At 36.1% G+C, this 18269-nt stretch overlaps 1 protein-coding gene across 1 annotated transcript in view; it reads left to right on the top strand.

The window, feature by feature from the left end:
* The window catches only part of LOC111505504 (protein O-mannosyl-transferase TMTC1), an 816809-nt gene that overhangs the window by 764743 nt on the left and 33797 nt on the right, over positions 1-18269 (top strand). The window contains exon 13 of the mRNA XM_074179103.1: positions 17443-17648. Within this exon, the coding sequence (XP_074035204.1) occupies positions 17443-17648 (206 nt within the window). The remainder of the gene's footprint in view (positions 1-17442; positions 17649-18269) is intronic.

Consider the following 18269-nt stretch of genomic DNA (forward strand, 5'->3'; position numbering starts at 1 on the left):
AAATACACATAAAAAATTGAATTTTACAAGTACAAAGGAAACACAGTCAACAATGAAAACAATCATAACAAAAACAAAACCTAATAGTTACTCACAAGTTCCAAATAAAGGAGAAATATCTAAAGCTAATTCCACAATTGATGACAAAAAAGACAATGCCTATGACAACTTTGTAGAAGCAAAGAGAAGGCATAGAAGGAGAAAACGTATTGGCACTGATTCCGTTAGTGAAGCAGAGGAACACGGCTTTGAAGGAAGAGATAATACCTTATCCTCGAATAAAAACAAAAAAATATGGCTCTCCATATCACGTATAAAGGATTCTATAACAGAAAATACTGTCAAAAAATACATATCTAAAAAAAATAAACACATGCTGAGGAAACTTCTGCAAAAAAACTTGAAACATATTTTAAAACTGAGGACAAGAACTGCTTTCTATTTGGGATAAATACATCTCTGAAAGAAACAGTATACCAGGAAAATGTTTGGCCAAGAGGTGTCGCCTTCTCTAGGTTCAACTTTAAAAGGACAACATTTCCTGGATAATCCCCGTCAAAATCATAATGAGGAGATTGATGACAACTCATACAATACGTAGATTGAAGTTTTTAGATTTACCAATGAATCACTGACCCAAACCACTGAAACCAAACTGTCAAAAGATTATTCGGATCACAATCACAACTTATCTATACCTTATGGTCGTTCGGAACTCATTAAAAATCATATGTGTTACGGAACATTGGTTAAGTACATGTGAAAATTCTTGTTATAATATTGAGGGATTTGAGATGGTGAGTTGTTACTGTCGTATTATTCATAAATATGGAGGCGCAAGTATATATATGAAGAAAGTGCTATATTTTCATGAAATAACTCAAACTACAAGTCTTTCTCTCAAGAAAATTTGTGAATTGGCAGCATACTACCTAAGAAAATTAAATTTATTTGTAATTACAGTTTACAGATCACCTGCGACACACAATATTGAACAATTTTTAAATATATTATCAAAAGCACTTGAATATGTCGAAGTCCATAATAAGAATAATACAAAAACAAAAATCCTCTGCGCTGAAGACTTCAATGTGAATTTTTTAGACAATGGTGATATTAGGAAAGACAAAATTAAACAATCATTTCTAACTTTAGGTATGAATCAGATTGTTTTTGAGAATACCAGAATACAAAACAATTAGGGTAGGTGCATGGACAACTATTTTGTCAACTTCAAATATTATACGATATCCACTCTAGAAATAGGTTTGTCTGATCATAATGGCCAATTATTAAGTTTTTCGAAAGATTTCCAACTCACTGTACATTCTACTAGCAATAAAAGTTGCACTAATGATAAAATTGACACATTTCCAAGTTATTTAAGTGAAGAAAATTGGGTGGAAGTATACGATTCTACATCGGCCCAAGACAAATACATTCATTTCCATAATACATTTTAATATTATCACAATATCTTTTTCAGTACCCCCTAGTAATGAGAAATATAAAACAAAGAATTGGCTCACAGATGAAGTTATAAAAGCTAAAAATAATCTTTTCCTTCATACATTTCCTAAACAACATCCAACTATTGAAAATAAAAAAAATTATACAGATTTCAAAAAAGCATACAATCAAATCTTAATATCTGCCAAAAAAGTTTACAATGAGAAATCATTACGAGAATCAGAAGATTATAATAAAATTGTATGGCAAATTATAAGTAGTGAAACAGGAAGGAAAAAAAATGATAGTTCAGCCTACTGACTTGTCAGTAGATCTGTTTAAAATCTGTTTAAAATCTGTTTTTCCGTTAACCAGCTGTCGCACCCCTACGAACGACAACCCTCAGAAGTCGAAACTTGTGCGAGCTAAGGATTAACGAGGTCTTACCTTTTAACGTGTGATTCCTAACACATGACCTAAATGATCATTTTGTAAGTAACGCGACAAGAGCTGTTCAAGAGGTGAACAAAACTTATATTAGTGCCCAATCTTTATTGGATTATTTGAAAAGGAATTTCATCAATTCCATGTTTTTCATACCAACTACACCTGATGATATCAGAGTAATCATTATGTGACTCAAGAGTAAAAAAACTGAAGACATATATGAAATATCTACATTTATTTTGAAAAAATGTGTGAATTTTATAATGAATCCATTATGCAATATAATAAACAGTTGTTTAGAACAAGGCAATTTTCCTTCGTAATTGAAAATTGGAAAGGTATTACCAGCTTATAAAAAAGGTGATCCATCTATAATAAATAATTTTAGACAAATATCCACACTGCCAGTATTTTCTGAAATCTTGGAGAAAAAAATGTATGATGACTTAACATCCTATCTAGATACTCACAATATACTTGTAGCAGAACAATATGGCTTTAGGAAAGGAGTCTCGACTGCCAATGCCATAACGTCCCTTACCAAATTTATTGAAGAAAGTTTTGACAAAAACAAACAATGTCTGGGTATCTTCACGGATCTAACATGTGCCTTCGATTCAATCAATCATTCAACTTTATTAAACAAAATAAGATTCTATGGCATTCGTGGAACCTGTCAACAAATGTTCACTTCGTATTTGACCAACCGAATACAGCGAGTGGAGTGCAATAATAAGAAAAGTCAATTTCTACAAATTGAAAGAAGAGTACCTCAAGGTTCAATCTTGAGACTCTGCTGTTCCTCATTCATATCAATGACCTACTCCATAATGTGGATGCACATAACAGATTATCTGTAATCTTTGCAGATGATGCTACATTCACAATCAGTATAAAAAGGGATGAAGATCTCAAAATAGCCCAAGATGATGTCAGAGAACAAGCACATACATGGTTCGCAAGCAATGAATTCATACTGAATGATAGTAAAACTGTAAGCCCAAAATTTGATTGTTTGAAAAATCTGTTTAGTTTTTCCGTTAACCAGCTGTCGCACCCCCACGAACGACAACACTCAGAAGTCGAAACTTGTGCGAGCTGAAGATTAACGAGGTCTTACCTTTTAACGTGTGATTCCTAACACGGGTTAGACAATAGCAAGTGAAGATCGATCGTTCAGACTAGGGCTTGAACCACCGACCAACACGGCAGTCAATTCTAGTGAGTGAACAAAGCACCCACGCCGAACTGCTTGGCTACCGACCGACCGAATTGTAGGCCAAATAATTCTGCTAGAAATTCAGGCAGAAATGTATGGAAATGTGAAATTTCTAGGTGTACGAATTGACAGTCACCTCCAGTGGTCACAACATGTGAATTTTTTGTGTACTGAACTTTCCAAGGCTGTTTTTGCTATTAAAAAAGTTCGAGACCTTGTAAATCAAAGAGCAGCGCTAAGTTCTTATTACTGCCTATTCCACTCACACCTTCAGTATGCTACTTCATCTTGGAGTAATGCAGCTCAAACATACATAGTTAAATTACTAATTTTACAAAAGTTGCCATAGGATGTATTACAAAGTCAAATTGGGAGGCTAGTTGTAGGCCTTTATTTCCGGCTCTAGGAATAATGGCTTTTTATGCCTTGATTATATATCACAAACTGATATATATTAAAAATAATATTGAATGCTATGAAACTCATGGAGAGATACATGAATATGATACAAGGTTCAAAACCAGAATAATTGAACCAAAAACAAGGCTTCAAAAAACCACCAAAATTGATAGCGGACTCTGCCAGGTGACCTGGCAGACCATTCGATGGAGCCTCTCCTTCCAATCCACCGTCCAGGAAACCGGTCATCTAAAAACTCTCTTACCGGAGCAACATAGTGAGGAGGTGCTCCATCTTGCTGGAAATGAAGCCGATCATCATTATGATTTTGGTAATTTTCAATCATTTCTGTTATGAGAGGATCAATTGTATCTTCAAGCATGTTCAGGTAGACCTCACCAGTTAAATTACCAGGAATAAAAAGTGGCCCTACGATATGACTACCTAATATGCCACACCAGACATTGATTTTTTGAGGGTACTGGGTATGGACCTCTCGGAATAAGTGTGAGTTACTGTTATCCCAGTAACGGCAATTATGCCTATTCAGAGCTCTATTTAAAAAAATGTTCTCTCATCGGAAAAGTACGTGTTGAATGATAAGTGCGGATCATCAATTAGTAGCTGGCTCAGCTGTTCACAAAATTGCAGCCTTCTATCAGGATCATCTTCATTGAGTTCCTGTACTGATTCAATTTTGTACGGATGAAATTTATAGGCTTTTAATATCCGTATTATGGACGAACGGGAGACAACTGAGGCTGCAGCAAGCTGACGGGCACTTTGAGTATGATCCAATTCAACATGTCCCAAAACAGCGACTTCCACTGCTTCATTTCTGATCGGTTTCCGTGGCTGGTGTTTCACATTACAGACAGATCCGGTATCGACAAACTTTTGAACTAACTTGGCAACGTACGAATCATTCACATTTTTCCCGGGATGACTGTTATTAAAGAGGCGAGCAGTAAGTGTAGCACAACTATTATGTTGATAATGAAGTTTAACAATTTCAACTCGTTCAGGAATGGAATAAACTATTTTTACAGTAAAGTTGAAATAATTTCAAAAGCAACCGAACTGAATCAATGAACGTTTGCCTAAATTCTTTTTGTACACTTATCTGCTGTTGTTATTCGAACCAAAAAACGCACGAGAGAAATTGAGGAATGTAGTAGTGATAAAAATGCCGTTTTTTCCGCATTTTCATTAACACCAAAAATATCGAGTGAATGTTCTCGCTTTTTTTATAACTATTCAAGTAAATACAACAAATCAGGTATCATTGGAAAGAGAATTTTGTGCCCATTCAAATGATATATCACTCGACCCCACTTTCTATTTAAAATTTTAGGGTTGTTACCCACCCTCGCTAGGGGGTTGAAGGCACAGGTAGAAAAATACATCTGAAATGTGTCCCCCTCAAAAGTAAAATTGACCTGTCCGAGCATTTTTGCGTTAAGTTACAAAAAAAGGAGAAAAGCAGGGTGCATACTTTTCGTTGGACCACTCGATATATTTCTTTTTACATTTTATGCATCATACTTCATATATTTTATACATTAACGTTTTATTTATAGTTCATACATTTTACATTTTATATATTCATATTTAGTCATCCCTTAAAACGTATTTCATCTTGTATGTAGATCATATATGTTTTTTTTATTCTTCAACAATCATTATCAACCTCGATTATATTCCCAGGACTACAAATTATTCTATCATCTATATTTAATAATTTGGGTTAAGGTTTGAACGTGTCTATAAAATGTAAAATTTTCTTGAGGCAAATAAAGATGAAATGAAATTAAATTGCATCGTCCTCGATGTCCGCCACCAATTCACGATGTTTCAATCTAGTGCTGCCCAATACTAATTCAATTGGTAATTTTCCAAGTACAGTGGCTGGCTCCCCAGTTGCGGTGCGTAGTTTCCAGCTTGACGGTTCAATTCTTGCCGGTGTTTTGGAAAAGGTTGGCCCAAGAATGGTTCTCGTCGCACCTGTATCTAGCAGCATGGTGCAAGGCTCGTTGTTGATTAGGCCGTCTACGAAAACACCTTTGTCTTGTCGTTGGAGAACGGCAACATATGCGTTTTTTACGGGAGCTTGCTGGGTACAGGTCGACGATTGCCCCTTCTTATCGACCCCCTTTAGTTTTCCTGATCTGGTGTCGATTATTTAAAAGCTGGACATTTGCTACGCACATGCTCAATTTTCCCACAGTTCCAGCATCTTATATTTTTCCTCTCAGGCAAAACTTCCTTCATTACTTTTCTCAATATCAACAGGCACTTGTCTATCTTCCTTGATAGCTCGAACTTTGCTATGGCTCTTGCAGGATTGTCTTGCAGCCTCAAACTCCAGAGCGCTTGTCAGTGCATCCACGAGATGTTTGGGATGAGCTAGCGTCAAGGCCTGCCTCATTTCTTGGTCGCGAAGTCCATCCAAGAATGCCTGAACTGCTAACCGCTCCATTACATTTTCCGGTGTAGCAGGATATGCCAGACGAACCAATCGAGCGATGTCGGCTTCAAACTCCTGTAGAGACTCTCCTGATTTCTGACAGCGGTTCTTCAGCTGTGAATGGTAAACATGCTCTAGGTGTGCCTGTCCATACCGTGACTCAAGATGTTTTATAAGTTGGTCATAGTCTTTCTGTTCCGGGGCCGTGAGGGTTTGCAGAATATTCGTTGCTTCTCCACGCAACGCCAATGTTAGTGCTACTGCCTTCTCTCCTGCATTCAATCCATTCGCTCTGGCCGCAGCTTCAAATTGTCGGCGGTAATTTTCCCAAGGAGTTTTCCCGTCGAACTGGGGCGGCTTCATGGAGAGCTTTCCTGATTCAGGACTGACTTTGACATCTTTCAGTTCCGGAATGGAGTTTTCGGAAACATTTTCTGTGGTATGGGCAGAATTGATGATTTGGTTTTGCAAATTACTAATTGTTTCCTTCATCTTGCTGATTTCTGCCTGAACTCCGCCTTTGATTTCCCTACTTCCGTGTTCATTTCCTTCCTGATTTTGTCTATCTCTGTCTCGATGGTTCCCATCCTTTCTCCGAGCAGACTCGCTACACAACAGAATTCTTTCTTCAAGCCTACTGCATTTTCTAGAAGTTTGTCTTTCAATTTCTTCGAATTTTCTAGAAGCTTCTCCTTCATGCACTTCGAATTTCGTTGAAGTTCATCTTTTAAACTTACCGAATTTTATATGCTTCCGGATCTTCTTCTGATTCAATCAAATTATCCCATAGTCTCTTTTGGAGTATTGATTTCTTTCCGGGAGAATCTAGCTCTCTCTCCTCCAATTCTTTCTTCAATTCAGCGACTTTCACGTCCACTAGGCGCACTTTCCTCGAACACATTTTGTCTTATATTGTCTATTTTCTACAAAACTGAATATGTCCACTCATTTAATGAAGTTCGAAATACTTATTTATTTTCACAAGTCTATTTTTCACGAGAAAGGTCTATGAGTTTATGTTTCCGTAGTCCGGTACTGTCCACTTCGCGAAACACAATGAATCACCAGTCTATCTGCGCGACAGTTTTATAGTCAATTTCACTGTAATACAAAGATTGTTCACCAAGCGTTCACAAATTTATTTTAAAAATCCACTTCTGATCACCAATTGTAACGAATTAATGAATTAACTGTCTTAATCAAATTTATTCTTAACAATACTTCACTATCACAACTGATTTATTTACACCACTCAGCAACCAACGCCTAATTTATCTTCACTGTTTGTTAACCGCCCAATTCGCTTTCTTGGTACAGACTACTGCTCGGGACGGCCTTTTTATATCGTCAACGAACGCTCCGGATCTCTCTAGGGATTTCGGCAGTGCTCGCTGAGATATCGGTCAGGGCCGGCTGCAGATTCATTACAAATTGTTCAATTTTTGCTGTGAAATGATTGTCTACAATTATGAATGAATATAAAAAATCACTTCCAAAATCTGTTCATAGTATTTTCTGTCTGATGAAACTAGTCTCTTGAGATACTGATAAGAATTTGAGTAATTGAAAACCCAAAAGGGAACAGTGAAATTATATTTCCATCAATACTGAAATAAAAACAGTCAGGCTGCACTTGGGGCATTGTGAACCCAAACGTGACTTCAAGACCAATTTCAGAGTTCTGTGTAAAACTGAGGAAACGGGCAGAAATAACTTGATCTTAGAATGTCGTGAGGAATTGAAGAAACGGGCTGAAATTATTTGATTATATACTGGCTATCAGGACAGGTATCAAAAGCAACGAAAGAGCAGATGAGGGATCTCCAACCTCATAGATCTTAGAATGCCGTGAGGAACTGAAGAAATGGGCTGAATTTGATTGACTATATACTGGCTATAGGAACGGGTATCAAAGGCACCGGAAGAGCTGATGAGGAATCACCAACCTGTAGCCCTGAATTGTCTGTGGAGGTACCAAAATATGTGGTACAGAACAAGATTAGCAGGTGGTTAGGATTATGAAGAGTCATGAAAAAACATACAGTTTTCTAACGAAAGCACATCTAGTGAGCGGGACAGAATTGAGAAAGATCTTCCCACATTTGACAAGCTGTACCCGGGAACACCCAGAAAAATTTTTATAAACGGATCTCTCTCGCAGATAATCACTTCAACGAAAGATAGGCTGAGAACAATTACAGGTCTACTGTCTACCGTACACTGTATTTCTAGAGGTCATCTGAATAAAATAAGATTATCAAAATAATACTTGAACCGTAGGTAGTGCAACCGAATGCCGTCCTCTGTATTTGAATATAAGGCACTGGATCACAAAAACAAACAATCGATGTAATACCTGAAGTATATACAGAAAAATATGATACAAATAAAAAATGTGGGAATCTTTCAATGAAAGAAAGGAAGCAATCAATTTTGATAGAAGTAACTTCATTCATATATGTGTAGATCAGGCAAAGACGTAACTTTCAGACACAAATTGAATGAAAAAGCTTTCCTGAAACAGCTACTGTCTTATAAACATTGAATTACACGGAACAAATACTTTTATATGAGCACTGAATTATATAGTAAACCCTTTTCTCTACTCAGTTTTTATTCCAAATATTCGTCATGGAGTTGAATAAATATCATTCACAGGATTTCTACACAATAAACTAAATGAAAACTCAAATTTCCACTCACATGGAACTCTGTCATGCTCACTATTAGGCATCGATGTTTCGCCGTAAGACACTTGCCTTAGGGATCTTCAGTACCAATCTGGATAACATTATAATGTTATAATTTTTTCACAGCGAAACATCGATGTAAGTGAACTTACATCGATCGATTACAGACTTTCATGTAAGTGAAAACTTCACCTTTCATCCAATATATTGTATACAAATCTTGTGAATGATATCTGATTCAATTCCATAACGGATGTGTGGAATACAAATTGATTAGATAAAAGTTTTTGTTGTATAATTCAGTGGAATCAATCAAGCCATCCCGAAGCGCCAATCAATTAATTTTCGTTGTTTCATAATTTCATGATTTGTATTATTTTCTTCTTCAATAAAATAGTTGACTGAGTGTTCATAAAAAAATAGTCGTTTCGAAAGAATTTTTTCTTCGTGTAATTCAATGTTCATATGAAAATAGCTTTTTCAGAAAGGCTTTTTCTTTCAATTTGTGTCTGCAGTTATTTATTTGCATGATCTATATATCTATGTATGAAGATACTTCTTTCAAAATTGTTTTGATAAATTCACATATTTTTCTGTATCGAGATGAAGTAGTAGAAAGCACAAGACTATCTTTCCCAGAAAATTAGTCACTTCTAAAAATATAACCCTTTCAAATTGAATATAATATACATTAAGTAAGGAACCTATACAAACTAGTAGATCATTGAGAAAAGTGTTGAAAAAATTGGTAAGAAATGCAATGAGTTCACGTAGCTGCGATGTTTTCCGGAGACTTTGAACTGTGTATTGTATAATGCGATGCTTTCGCAGAAGTAGTTATCATCATCATGTCGTTACAGTTCTCACAACTGCCAGTTCTGCAAATGAATCATGCAGTAGTATTATGACAATATTTTTCTTCATGAAAAAATAATAGACTTTTTTTACCCGACTAGCAATTTTTTAATGTACAATTGAGTTCATGTTTGATTTTTCCAAATAAAAGTGATTAAAACATGTTACATCAACATGCCGATCATTTTTATTGAGAACAATTCAAAAGTCGATCCCTTTACAGATCGATAAATTTGTCAATGAAATATAATAGTAACTTTTGTCATTGAAACATATTCATCATACTCGTTGTGATTATTTTTTTTCTGAAATTTATTCTTGAGAGTATATTTTGAATTTAACATAACGATAAAATGAGTTTGCTAAGTGATACTTGGGAAATAAAGTGTATGTGTATCTCGAACATGGTGAGAGATAGATAGGTAGATAATAGTATATTATGCAACGATCATGTAATGATGGTTATTAAGACACGAGCATCAACCGGGATACGAAACGAGCCGAAGGCGAGTTTTGTATGGTATATGCGAGTGTATTAATAACCATTACATGAGAGTTGCATACGCTATTTTTTCTGAACCCGATAAATAATGAAAAACTATAAATATTATATTTGTTTTGAACACATTTACAATAATTAACTCATATTTTTTTAAAAAAACACAAACTTACTGGTATTATCATGGATATATGAAAACTATAAAGATTCTAATTATATTTATATTGAATATAACAACTGTAATTAATCTGATTTTTTTTAAATATTGGAGTCGATGGTATTCCTTCTATATCGCTTTTTTCAGACATTTTGAAAATATAGGTAGGTAATATGAAAACTGATTTTGACAATTAAAGCAATTAGTTACTTAGGTTAGAATCTAGAACAAACAAAGGAACAGGATTCTTGATTGAAAAATTATGGGTTTCTATTGGTTGATAATCTGTATCGTTATGAAAAATCTGTATCATAATGGATATCATTATGAAACGGATTATGGTCATATAAGTGTATTGTTAGAGTACGGGTGTAGAAAAAAATAGTTATTCAACTACATTGAGTGCTTAATGCAGGTCATATAAATGACAGTCTAATTTCAACACTAGATTGTGAACAGCCACACATAGTCACAAACAAACACTCAGATATTGAAAAAAAATATTGAACAATAATAGCACAAACATATCATTTCATGGAAGCTAATATTATTGTGAATCTACAACAAGAATTTTATCTTCGACACCAAGATTAACAGCCAACATTTCCTTCTTATACAGTGCATTTCTTCAATGTCCCCCCCCCCTTTTATTTTTTGAACGAGTCGACTCAAAAAATTTAAATTTGGGATAATGAAATTAATGCATAAAAACTTAATTTTGGGCTAAAATTGATAGATAAAACTTTCAAGATGGCGAATGGGCGCCATCTAGGAAAACGAGTTAAATGGAAAGGGGGGTTTTGTGATTCATCATTTTGAAGCTCCTGACAAATACTTCACAACCCTAGAATATGAAGTCAATATCTCCACCTACTACAAAATGGCGAAATATTTAATAATTTCCTAAAGACAAACACATTAATGTCGATATTTCTAGAAATATTCCTTTATATCTGCCAAATGGCAATTCCAAAAACCCGATAAGTTATTGTTAAATTATTTTTTGTTTATAAAAACGTCAAAAAATGTCAGTACGACAATGAACATCATTGTTCAGTTAGAATATTCTCATTTAGTTTTCGGTTTTATTAGTAGAAAGGTACCACGTCAACAATATCTAAAATGTTCAATTCTCGTTTATTGTAAGAAAAAATTTAAGCGATTTTTATTTACGGTGCGAAGCGTAACTTTCACGACACCGAAAGAATTTTCAATAAACGTTTTCCGAATCGTTCTATCTGTAGAAAATATTCGAGGAAACTTGTATCGAAATTCACAACTATCGATAGTGTACATAACAACAATCTCCCAGGTCATCCTTCCATTCCGGAAGAGCAGCAAGTGCAAATGATTGGTGAGATGGTAGTAAATCCTGAACAGTCTACTTATTCCGTCGCCAATGTTTGCCAAGTGTATCCTCTACTGTGTGGAGACTTCTGAAGAGGAATAGGTATCATCCATACAAAATAAAATGGTACACCAATTAACTGAAGATGACCCTGATTGAAGAACAGAATTTTGCGAATTCATGACGGAAACCATTGCAAGGCATCCTACCTACTCCACAATATTTGTTTTAGTGACGAATGTATATTTTTTCAAACGGCAATGTTCACAGACAAAATGCCGTTATTGGAGTGAAACCAACCCTCACTTTTTCCGGGAAACACGTACCCAATATCCAGAAAAAATTATCGTTTTGGCAGGAACATTGGGAAACCGTAATGTAGGACCTCTATTCATTGGTCAACATTCAACAGGGAAACTGAATTTGAATATGAATTTCACTAGTTCGGACTTCCATTGTCTATTATATAAATGATTTGAAATCCCTGAAACAAGTAAAAAAGAATAATTAAAAAAGAATAGTTGAAAATAACAATTATATCAAGCAACAATAAACCTGAAATGAAATGATAGTAAAATAACCTACAAATAAAAATATAATAATTGAATAAATAAAAATTAAAGGAATGCAAAAAGAAAATAATAAAAATAAAAAAGTGTAGAGATTCCAAGTCACGTTAGTTCACGACGTTTCGATTGTTGGTATCTACAATCGTCTTCGGGTGATGACAGACGATTGTAGATACCAACAATCGAAACGTCGTGAACTAACGTGACTTGGAATCTCTACACTTTTTTATTTTTATTATTTTCTTTTTGCATTCCTTTGATTTTTATTTATTCAATTATTATATTTTTACTTGTAGGTTATTTTACTATCATTTCATTTCAGGTTTATTGTTGCTTAATATAATTGTTATTTTCAACTATTCTTTTTTAATTATTCTTTTTTACTTGTTTCAGGGATTTCAAATCATTTTATATAATAGACAATGGAAGTCCGAACTAGTGAAATTCATCACGAAACATTGTCAATCACCTTCAAACAAACGGTGAATTTGAATATGCTAGAAACTAATGTTAGCCCTCTCATCACTGAAATCGTCGAAGCGAATCCTAATGAATTCAACATGGATATTGTATTCCAACAAAATTATTCCAGACAAGTAAGAAACTATTTGGATACTACTTTTCCGGGTCGTTGGATTGGCTGTCGAGATCCTACAGAATGGCCAGGCCGCTCGCCAGATTTGACACCTTTGGACTTTTTTATATGGGGTCATTCGAAGCAAAAGGTGTACGAAACTGAACCTTCTTCAATATTGGATATACGGCAGGGAATAATAAGTATTTGTAGAGATATTGACGTTACTGTGTTTGAAAATGTTTGGCGTGAAATATCAGATAGGGTGTTTATGTGTCAAGAAGTTCAAGGCAACCAATTCGAGCATCTTCTGAACTCACCTCAAGCTTATTACCTCATATTATGTAGTTAAATATCAATGTATTCAGGCAATTATTTAAAGTTCCACCATTTTGATGTAGTTGAAGATATTGACATTAGATTCTAGGGCTGTGACGTATTTGTCAGGAGCTTCCAAAAGATGTGTCACAAGACCCCCTTTCGAAATGGCGCCCAGTCGCCATCTTAAAAGTTTCATCTGTCAATTTCATTTCAAATTGTAGTATCCATGCATTATGTTCATCATCTCAAATTTCAATTTTTTGAGTTGATCCGTTCAAAAAAATAAAAGAGGGGGGGCATTATACTATTATTATTATACACAACTATAATAGTATCAAAATTATTTTGTTAGTATTCTTCTACACTGTAACGAGTCATGAGTAATGAGTTATATACAACAAACATAGATCTGCTGAATATGTGAGAATCATTCGGACATATTTATATTGAACAAAAACTTCATGATTTTCTTGTCCGTAATGTACAGTACAATTTTATGAACAGTCGATTGAACTTTCTTCGGAATATATTGAACAACTTTTCTCTTTCGAATCGAAGATGTTACACAAGTTTCTGATGGTTTCACTTCAGCTTTCTGCGCGGCCTTAGCTGGGTTAGTTATTGTTTTTCTATCGGGTATCTGCCACACGTAACTACGAAGTCGTAGGTCTTACATGAGAGGCAAGGGGTGAGGTGTTTTCACTTGAACCTGAAACTGAACTGATAATCAGTTAACACATCACTGGCAAACGGAACAAATGGGACTTTATCAATTGTATCAACCACTTGTGTCAACAACATATCAACCACATGAGATGATTGTAGATGATAGAACGACTCCTAATGTGTAAGATATTCATGTAAATCTTTCGACTTGCATGACTCACTTGATTCCATGTGGACATGAAACTTTCTCGAAGTAAATTTTCGAACCGTTGATATCGCTGTTTGTGACTATACAAAGTTTATGTAAATAAAAATGTAGATATGAATTGTTATGACATTGACATACAATGATATTTTAGGTTTTGTATGCACATCTGATCCCAAAAAAAGTTCGATTGATTTTTGTGCCGTTTCTACTGATATGTTGTGATGAGCTTCACTTAACATATAGTGTTTATTTCATTCGAATCGGTTCATGAATGAAACGAACTTTGTATTGCGAATACTATTCAATTTATCACGTCCAAATTTCTCACAAGTAAATATATAGTTTGTGAAACAATTCTTATGAATCATACATAATAAGCAATCTTACTGATAGAAAATCTGAGTGAACTCAAAAATACGGACTCCACACGATGGAAGTCGCAGACAATAGCTTCACAAAATATTTCGGAATTCATTGACTTATTTCAACTGAAGAAGTTGATATAATCATAAATGTAAAATAAATTTGATCATCTTCATTTATGGAAATACTTACTTTACGCATTTGAATTTCGAGGTTGGGTTACGAATGTACAACGCTGATTATTGAGAGTCATTTTAGCGCCAAAAGAAATATAATTCGAAAAAGTCATCATGATTTTGTATTTCATCCTCAGAACTAATCACATATGCATGCATAATGCATTTTCCTTCGGTGTTCTAGCTTGAAAGCCTCGCAACTGGCATCTTCACTCTGTCTAGCACCACCACTATCAAGGAAACCCCAAATTTTCCCAACCTACGCACTATCGGTTCTCAACGGCGGCCATATGGAGAAACGAATCAGCGGGGTGGAAGACTCATTTCATTCATTTCCCATGATTATTTAATTTACCTTCAATTACTATACATAACATTATACAAACTGAAACTAATTTAACAATTCTGACCCTTTTCACCAAGAGTTGGAGACAAAATAACATAAAATGTGCTGCCAACCGACCATCGTACATCTTCGCAGTTGATAACACATACAAACTCCATGACCTGCTCTAATTGGAGATACCACGACCCCTTCGCGACTTCTACATGTCAATTTTACGCATGTTAGCTAGCAGCTCACCATCTATGCTTTCCGTTCATTCTCCACCACGCTGTCAGCCCATTAGTTTGCTAATCGTATCCATTCATTTCTTTTTCTTTCCCATTCATACTTCTCGTCCGCTCCTTCCACTCTCGCCATCCAATCCTGTCATGCATCTCCGTACATGCATGTACGGAGATGCATGACAGGATTGTCATGCATCTTTTGATCTTTTGATCTTTTTCTCTCTTCGATCTTGTTGAACATTATTCTCTCTGATTTCTGTCCCTACCCTTATTAGCTTCTTCATGTGTTTTTATACTACCTGTATTGCTGTCTTTATGTCCTCTACTCCATTTGATCTGTGTTAAGTTAAGTTATGTTAGATCTGAAGTGAGTGGGACTATTCGACCCTCCAACGCAATCCGCAATGGTTCATTGTGGCTCACACCTATTCGCACTCGACTAAATAAACCCAGCTTCTTAACAAAGCCGATTAGTTTGTATGATGAGTGGTCTTTCAGATCAGATGGTAAGAGTACAGCTCTGCCGAACTTTAAATACTTGATTCGGTACCCAGCGGGGCAGGCACAAAGAATATGCTCTGCTGTTTCATCATCTTCCAAGCAGAGGCGACACACACTGTCTTCCGACAGTTCTAATCTCTGCATATGATGATTCAAATGACAGTGACCTGTAAGAAGGCCTGTTAGACATCGTAGTTCATCTCCACTGTAGTTCAACAACTGTTTGGTATTGAGCTACGAAGAGTGAATGAAAGCTTCAGAGTGAATCAATCCTGGAAGATTCTGCCAGAAGTCCATGAATCTTCTTGCCATCCAGGTATTCAGTGTTTGGCAAAGCCTAAAGCGATGTCAATGACAGGTTCTGGTCCCTCCTTTGCAAGTGAGTCGGCAGCTTCATTGCCCTCCAGGTCAGTATGGCCAGAAATCCAGACCAGAGACAATCTGTTAGGTCTTCCTATCGAGATGAGTCGCTTTTGGCAATTTGCTACCAATATAGACGTTGCTCGGTAGGAGCCAAGAGCTTCCAACGCCCCTTGACTGACGGTGTGATACTGATGACATCACTGATAGCCAGACAAGCCTGCCTCTGTAAACCAGAGAGCTTGTCTTGGGCCGTTTTTTGTAAAGCCTTCGGCCACCAGGCAATTGGTCTGACAATTATCACATAAATCCAATAGATTTGTTCGGGACCTAAACTCCAAGTTTTTCACCACGAATCTTTCGACATGTCTATATAGACACTCTGGCTTTGTGTGAAACTTTTTCCGAGTGAGCGTTCCAGGTGATCCTTTCATCAAGGACAATGCCAAGATATTTCACCACCGTTCCGAATGGAATGACCTCACCATTGAGGAAAAGTGGCGTTAGATCAAACACTTTTTTCCTCCTGGTGATGTGGATAAACACAATTTTGCTGGAGTTGACAGACATCTGCTCCCTCAGGCACCAACTGTGAACATCGTTCAACGTACTTTGAAAGATATTACCAGCTACCTTTCCCGAAGTGGACCTTGCCAGAATGACGAGGTCATCTGCATAAGCTTGCAGATCAACTTTTCTTCAGTCAAGCAGACTATCCATCAGAAGCTACCACTGAAGGGGAGATAGTACCCCACCTTGAGGGCAGCCCCTGATAAACCCGAACTTGATATCCTCGCCTTGGAGTGTCGTAGTTGCAGTTCTGTTCACCATAATGGCATAGATCCAGCCAGTTATGGTCGATTCTATACCTTTTCTAGACAGAGAGATTCCTATAAATTTAGGTAGTGCATTGTCAAATGCTCCTTCTATATCAAAAAATACAGCAACCGCAATCTCCTTGCTGCCAAGGGATTGGGAGATTTTATCAACAAAGTAGTTCAATGCTAAATCTGCCGATTTGCCGATTTGATAAGCATACAGGTGGTTATTCAGGGGAGTGCATATAATGCTACCATCCTGATGTGTCCGTTCAGTATCCTCTTAAGTCCTTCCAAAAAGAAGGATTGAGGCTGATTGGTACCGACTTAGGGTGTGGGTCTCTCCGACCCACTTTAGGTATATATACCACCAACCACCTGGGTGATTGGCAGATTTAACATTGAACAACTTTGTTGAGGAAATCTCCCAATCCCCTGACAGCAAGGAGATTACGGTTGCTGTATTTCCTGACAATGAAAGAGCATTTAACAATTCACTACCTAAATCCACGCCAGACTAGCTCTATACAATTTTTGAGAATAGGTAACCAATCAGGATCTTTCTTCCCTTCATTCATCAAATATTCTTCAAAATCTATCCAGTCTTACGTTTCTCTTTCACCTGGCTCGTAATACCCATTCATAACTCTTATATCATTTCTCTCATTTCCGACAATTATACCTATCACATTCATGCTTCTGGCATTCTCAAGGGCGAGGCTATCACAGTTGATTGATTTTACACGTATTTTCTATATATGTCATTGCAACATTTTTTCTCCATAGAAAAAACAATAGATCATCTGAATCGGAGCTTATGCTGGAGAAATGCATTCAATTAGAGCCACGCTTCACACCTGCCTACATAGAACTTGTCAAACTTCGAGGACCCAGTGACCGCAGCGTTTACCAATTGCTCAAGAAAGTCGTGGAGATTAATCCAACAGATCCATATTACAGTACCAATTTCGGACATTGGTTGGTGAAAGAAGGTATGTCTACCCTACCCAGAACAATGTTGAAATCATTATTGAAGAGCCATGCTTCAGTTCGGTCAATGCGGAATTCTCATTTCAGCTCTTGATTTTCGAAAAGCCTTGCTTCAGTTTGTTTAATACAGAAATCTCATTTCAGCACTACGCTGCCTTTTATTGAAGACACATCATTAACATTCTGTTAATTACTGTCTTCTTACACAAATTTATTTTTTATGAGTCCTGAATCAAATGCTGTTCCATGAAAGTTATTTTCACTAATACAGATGAAGCGGTATCCTAATAAATTCAAGAATGGAATGAAAGCAAAGTCATAGAATGTGTTCTTCAGTTCAACATTTAGAGTTCATCTATGATCTGGTAAGGTAAGATTTGTCAACGTTAAACTCATGGTCAATAGTACATGAAAATATATGTACCACTTGGTGATCGAAACACGTGTTGAGGTGTCAAAAATAACGATTTGGTGTTGGGAAAAAACTCCAGTAATATTCATTTCATACCATATATTCATTTCATACCATTATAACTTTCCACTTCAGAAAGTTAAAGGTATTCTTCGAAGGCCACTAGCAACACCCACTTGCATCTTGGTTGTTTAGTCGCCTTCAGTACCTG

The sequence above is a fragment of the Leptinotarsa decemlineata genome, unplaced genomic scaffold (assembly GCF_025532065.1).
Source record: "Leptinotarsa decemlineata unplaced genomic scaffold, Ldec_3_MD MMD2_tig00004307_RagTag_RagTag, whole genome shotgun sequence".
NCBI lineage: Eukaryota > Metazoa > Arthropoda > Insecta > Coleoptera > Chrysomelidae > Leptinotarsa > Leptinotarsa decemlineata.